General features: G+C 48.4%; 2 protein-coding genes across 2 annotated transcripts; one reads left to right on the forward strand and one right to left on the reverse strand.

The window, feature by feature from the left end:
* Window positions 1–945: 945 nt before the first annotated feature.
* On the reverse strand, window positions 946–1,882 carry LOC130495733 (uncharacterized). Its single transcript, XM_056987227.1, has 2 exons — window positions 1,708–1,882; window positions 946–1,622 (listed from the first exon to the last, which is right to left on the reverse strand). The coding sequence occupies exons 1-2, from the start codon at window positions 1,880–1,882 to the stop codon at window positions 946–948; spliced, it is 852 nt and encodes a 283-aa protein (XP_056843207.1).
* A 2,452-nt stretch (window positions 1,883–4,334) lies between these two features.
* LOC130495734 (uncharacterized) lies at window positions 4,335–5,108 on the forward strand. The gene has a single exon (XM_056987228.1). It carries the CDS (start codon window positions 4,335–4,337, stop codon window positions 5,106–5,108), a length of 774 nt encoding a protein of 257 aa, XP_056843208.1.
* Window positions 5,109–5,802: the final 694 nt, after the last annotated feature.

Raw genomic sequence — 5,802 nt, forward strand, 5'->3', positions numbered from 1 at the left:
GACTTTACCAACATGTCATCAATGTAGACTTCCATGGTCTGCCCTATCTGATCGGCGAACATCATGTTGACAAGCCTTTGATAGGTCGAGCCGGCGTTCTTCAATCCGAAAGGCATAACCTTGTAACAGTAGATACCCCTTGAGGTCATGAATGAGGTCTTCTCTTGGTCGTCAGGATGCATTAGGATCTGGTTATATCCGGAGAACGCATCCATGAAACTCATCAGCTGATGACCAGCAGTTGCGTCGACTAGCTTGTCGATGTGAGGCAGAGGGAAGGGATCTTTAAGACAGGACTTATTAAGGTCTGTGAAGTCGATACAGACTCTCCACTTCCCGTTCTTTTTACTAACGACCACTATGTTAGCTTGCCATTCTGGGTATTGCACCTCTCGTATGAACCCGGCGTCTAGTAGGTTCTTGACCTCTTCGTTGATTATCTCGTCCCTTTCAGGAGCGAATTTCCTCCTCTTCTGTCTGACAGGAGGATGCATGGGATCCACTTTGAGTTGATGCATGATGACATCGGGGTCAATCCCAGGCATGTTCATGAGACCAGGCAAAGCAATCGGAGTTGGATCTTAGGAAATCGACCAATCTCCTTCTCAGGCCTTCCGGATGCTTGGAGCCTATCTTTAAGTTTCGGCTCGAGTTCCCTTCCGTGAGTGGGACCTCATCCATTCCTTCCACTTCCGGCTCTTCTGTGTGTGGGGCCGGAAGCTTCTTCTGTAATTGCTATAAGATCTGAGTCTTTCCCTTAAGGGTAGTCTGATAGTAGGACCTGGCGTTCTCTTGATCTCCCTTGATCGCCTTAATGCCCCAGGGGGTTGGGAACTTGACCAGCTGATGCAAAGTTGAAGGTGCGGCTCCCATGTCGTGGATCCAAGGCCTTCCCAATATCACGTTGTATGATGAAGGGCAGTCGACGACTAGGAACTTTGTGGCTTAGTTTATCCCCTCGGCGTACACGGGGAGAAGGACCTCTCCTAGGGTTTGCTTGACTTCTCCACTGAAGCCTACAAGGGATGTCGCCTTTCTGGTTAGAGTTGTAGGTTCCAGCCCTAGGTCGGCGAAAGCCGAATGGAAGATTATGTTGCTGGAGCTCCCGTTGTCTACTAGTATTCGCTTGACCAAGCAGTTTGCTATGGTAAGTGAATTGACGAGAGCATCATGGTGAGGAGCCAGGACCTTCTCGTGCTCCCTTGCAGTGAAGCTGATCTCTTCTGTTCCAAGGAGTAGGCGCTTGGGACCCTCGGCCTCTTGGTCGTTCCTAGCATTGCGAGTACTTCTCTTGGCTGCGGCACTGCTAATTCCGCTTACCTCCGATCCGCCTGAGATGACATGGATCACCCGGTCTTGTTGTGGTGGTAATGCAGGAGCTGCCTCGGTAGGGAGACCGGGACCTTCCTTATTTAGGAGGTTCTTGGCCTTATCCGAAAGGAATTCCCGTAGGTAGCCTTTCTTGAGGAGCTCAGAGGCTTCCATCTTCAGGGCTATGCAGTCCTCCGTAGTGTGACCATGGTCACTATGGAATTCGCACCATCGCTTGGGGTTTCGATTAGCCTCTGCGTGGGAGGCCATTTGACTTGAGGACCCATTTTTCGTAGGACACCGATCAGTTCCTGTTTGGATATCGCAAGGTGGGAGATGTCAGGCCAAGTAGACACCATCATTCCTTCGGATCTAGGCAAAGGTCGATGCTGGTACCTGCCCCTGTTCGGATTACTAGTATCCCTAGCGAACTTGGGGTGAGAGGGCTCATCTCGGTCACTCCTAATAGACTTTGATGACTTCTGCTAATACTTCGACCGGCTTTGGCCCTACTAGCAACGTCTTCTTCCCATCTTACTTGAGCCCAAGCACGAGACAGTACGTCCTCCATAATCCTGCACTTTTATTTGACCAGTTCCTTGTAAAGATCTCCCTCCGGAAGTAGACCCCTCTTAAAGGCTGAGATAGCCGTATGAGCGTTGCACTCAGGGATAGCCACCTTCGCTTGGTTGAAGCGCACAATGTAGGAATGAAGGGGCTCGTTCCTATGCTGGAGGACTTCATAGAGATCGTCCGATTTTTTCTCTAGGTCACGGCTGCTGGCGAATTGCTCTGCGAACTTGTCGCTAAGGGCTGCAAAGGATTTGATGGACTTGGTAGGCAGAATTATATACCACTGAAGAGCAGGGCCGGTCAAGGTTGATCTGAATCCTTTGCACATGGTAGCTTCCCGTGCATCCCGAGGGATTGCTACTGCTAGCATGCGTTGCTTGTACTGGGTGATATGATTGTCGGGTTCCCCGGTACCTTCATACATATTTATGCTCGGGAAAGAGTACTTTCGTGGCATCTCCACCGAGGCAATCTCTTCCACGAAAGGTGTATCGGAGTAGGACCCCTGGTTACTCCTTTGAATAGGAGGAGCTACCCCTGGGAGCCTTTCTACCATAGATTGAATGGTGTCGAACCTTTCGAAAACCACTCTTTCTAAGTAGGCTGCTAGAGCCGGATCTGAGATCCCAGGATCATCGGGTGAGTACTCTTCGTCCTCCGTATCGGAGTCGCTATCCACTTGTACTCGGGTCCCATCGCTCGCGGTTTCTCGGCTTTCGGGTTCGTCTTCAGTGGAGGCAGGCCGACGAGGTACTTCTTCACCATCCACTACAAGAAAATCGAGTATTAATAGCATCGGGAAAACGCTATGTAACGATAACATAGCGGTATTAATGCTGTATCATCGGCCGCGATAATAGGTCTACTACTTAAGATAGCTCATTTTATCTTCAAATACAAAACTCATCTTCTCTCTCTTATCTCCAAATTTTCTTTTCACGATAAAACCTCTCCTCTTTCTAAGTTATCCCTTTTCTTATTTTTCTTCTTGCCTCCTTAACTTATCTCTCTCTGTATCCAAATTACTCATTGATTTTCAAATAAGGGCACCACCAAACCTTGTCCATCGCCTCTGTCGCTGAATTCCCCGAAAGCTCTGAAGCTTGGCTCGTTTCGTCGGCCAAGGAGATGAGGGTGTGTTGTTGCTACTGTGGATTACGGTGGCTGTATACTCAGACGCGTCGGTGGTTCAGAGCGGATCTAGCCACGGAGGAGATACCGAGATTGCGATATCGCTACTGGAGAAGAAACTGATGGCGCCTGAGGTTACCATGGTGCCTCTCACCTTGATTCAACAAGCTGCCTCCAAAGGAACTGGTACGCACACTCTCCCTCTCTCTCTCTCTCTCTATCTCGCTCTCTTTCTCTGTTGCTCTCCCTGATTTTTGTTTGATTTGGTACAGGAAGGTAGTGGGTCGTGAGCAGAGGTGATTGTCATGAGCTTGAAGACGGAGCACGTACGGCGTGGTGGTGGTGCTAGCCGCCTCTGCTCATGGGAGAGTGAAGACAAAGGATAAACGGCGTGGTGGATGCTTAGATCTAGGGTTTTTGATTTGTGTGACTTGTGGTGCGGCTGATGATGTTTAGATTTAGGGTTTTTGGTTTGGTTTAGTGTTTTTTGTTTAGTTTGGATCTAGATTATTTTTTCTTGCTTTGGTTTAGTGTTATACATCAATTTTTGTAAGTTATTAATAAAAAGTAATTTTTATTTCTATTTCGTATAAAAGAATATTAAAGAAACAATTACATTTATTTAATATCAATAGTAATACTAAAAATAACAGTTAATATATACAATATAATAATGTAAAAAAATAACAAACAAAAAATGCTATTAAAGAATATTCACTTGCATTTTGAAAAGCGTTATGATATGTCACAATACGGTAGCACAATAATATCTTAAGTAGTAGACCTATTATCGCGGCCGATGATACAGAATACCTAATACCGCTATGTTATCGTTACATAGCGTTTTTCTGATGCTATTAATACTCGATTTTCTTGTAGTGGATGGTGAAGGAGCACCTCATCGACCCGTCTCCGCCGACAACGAACCCAAAGGCCGAGAAGCTGTAAACGATGGGACCCGAGTGCAAGTGGATAGCGATTCCGATACGTAGGATGAAGAATACTCACCCGATGATCCTGGGATCTCAGATCCGGCTTTAGCAGCCTACTTAGAAAGGGTGGTCTCCGAAAGGTTCGACACCATTCAATTTATGGTAGAAAGGTTCCCAGGGATAACTCCTCTTATCCGAAGGAGTAATCAGGGGTCCTACTCCGATACACCTTTCGTGGAAGAGATCGCTTCGGTGGAGATGCCACGAAAGTTCTCTTTCCCGAGCATAAAGATGTATGAAGGTACTGGGGATCATAAAAATCATATCGCCCAGTATAAACAACGCATGCTAGCAGTAGCAATCCCCCGGGATGCACGGGAAGCTACCATGTGCAAGGGATTTAGATCAACCTTGACTAGTCCTGCTCTCCAGTGGTACATCAATCTTCCTACCAAGTCCATCAAGTCCTTTGCAGCCCTTAGCGACAAGTTCGTAGAGCAATTTGCTAGTAGTCGCAACCTAGAGAAAAACTCAGACGACCTCTATGAAGTCCTCCAGCATAGGAACGAACCCCTTCGTACCTACATAGCACGCTTCAACCAAGAGAAGGTGGTCATCCCTGAGTGCAATGTTGATACGGCTATCTCAGCCTTCAAGCGGGGCCTACTTCCGGAGGGAGATCTCTACAAGGAACTGATCAAATACAAGTGCAGGACTATGGAGGACATATTGTCTCGTGCTTGGGCTCAAGTAAGGTGGGAAGAAGATGTTGCTAGCAGGGCGAAACCCTGTCCGAAGTACGATCAGAAGTCCTCAAAGCCAACTAGGAATGATCGTGACGAGCCCTCTCATCCCAAGTCCGCTAGGGAGACTAGTAACCCGAGCAGGGGCAGGTACCAACATCGACCCTTGCCTAGATCCGAGGGGATGATGGTATCCACTTGGCCCGATATCTCTCATCTTGCGATATCCAAACCGGAACTGATCGGTGTCCTACGACAAATGGGTCCTCAAGTCAAGTGGCCTCCTAAGATGAAGGCCGCAAAGGCTAATCGAAACCCCAAGCGATGGTGCGAGTTCCATAGTGACCATGGTCACACTACGGAGGATTGCATAGCCCTGAAGATGGAGTCGCCGAGCTCCTCAAGAAAGGCTACCTAAGGGAGTTCCCTCGGATAAGGCCAAGAAACCTTCTAAATAAGGAAGGTCCCGGTCTCCCTATCGAAGCTGCTCCCGCATTGCCACCACAGCAAGATCGAGTGATCCATGTTATAACAGCGGATCGGAGATAAGCGGAATTAGTAGTGCCGCTGCCAAGAGAAGGTACTCGCAACGCCCAGGACGGCCAAGAGGTCGAGGGTCCTAAGCGCCTACTCCTCGGAACAGACGAGATCAGCTTCACTGCGAGGGAGCAGGAGGAAAGTCCTTGCTCCTCACCACGATCCCTTGTTCATTTCACTTACCATAGCAAACTGCTTGGTCAAGCGAATACTAGTAGACAATGGGAGCTCCAGCAACATAATCTTTCACTCGGCCTTCGCCAACCTGGGGTTGAACCTACAGCTCTAACTAGTAAAGGCGACTCCCCTTGTAGGCATCAGCGGAGAGGTCAAGCAAACCTTAGGAGAGGTTCTTCTCCCCGTATACGCCGAGGGAATAAACCAGGCCACAAAATTCCTAGTCGTCGACTGCCCTTTCATCGTATAATGTGATACTAGGAAGGCCCTTGGATCAACGACAGGGGCCGTACCTTCGACTCTTGCATCAGCTGGTCAATTTCCCAACTCCCTGGGGCATTAAGGCGGCCAAGGGAGATCAGGAGAATGTCAGTCCTGCTACCAGACTACCTTGAAGG

The sequence above is a fragment of the Raphanus sativus genome, chromosome 6 (genome assembly GCF_000801105.2).
Source record: "Raphanus sativus cultivar WK10039 chromosome 6, ASM80110v3, whole genome shotgun sequence".
NCBI lineage: Eukaryota > Viridiplantae > Streptophyta > Magnoliopsida > Brassicales > Brassicaceae > Raphanus > Raphanus sativus.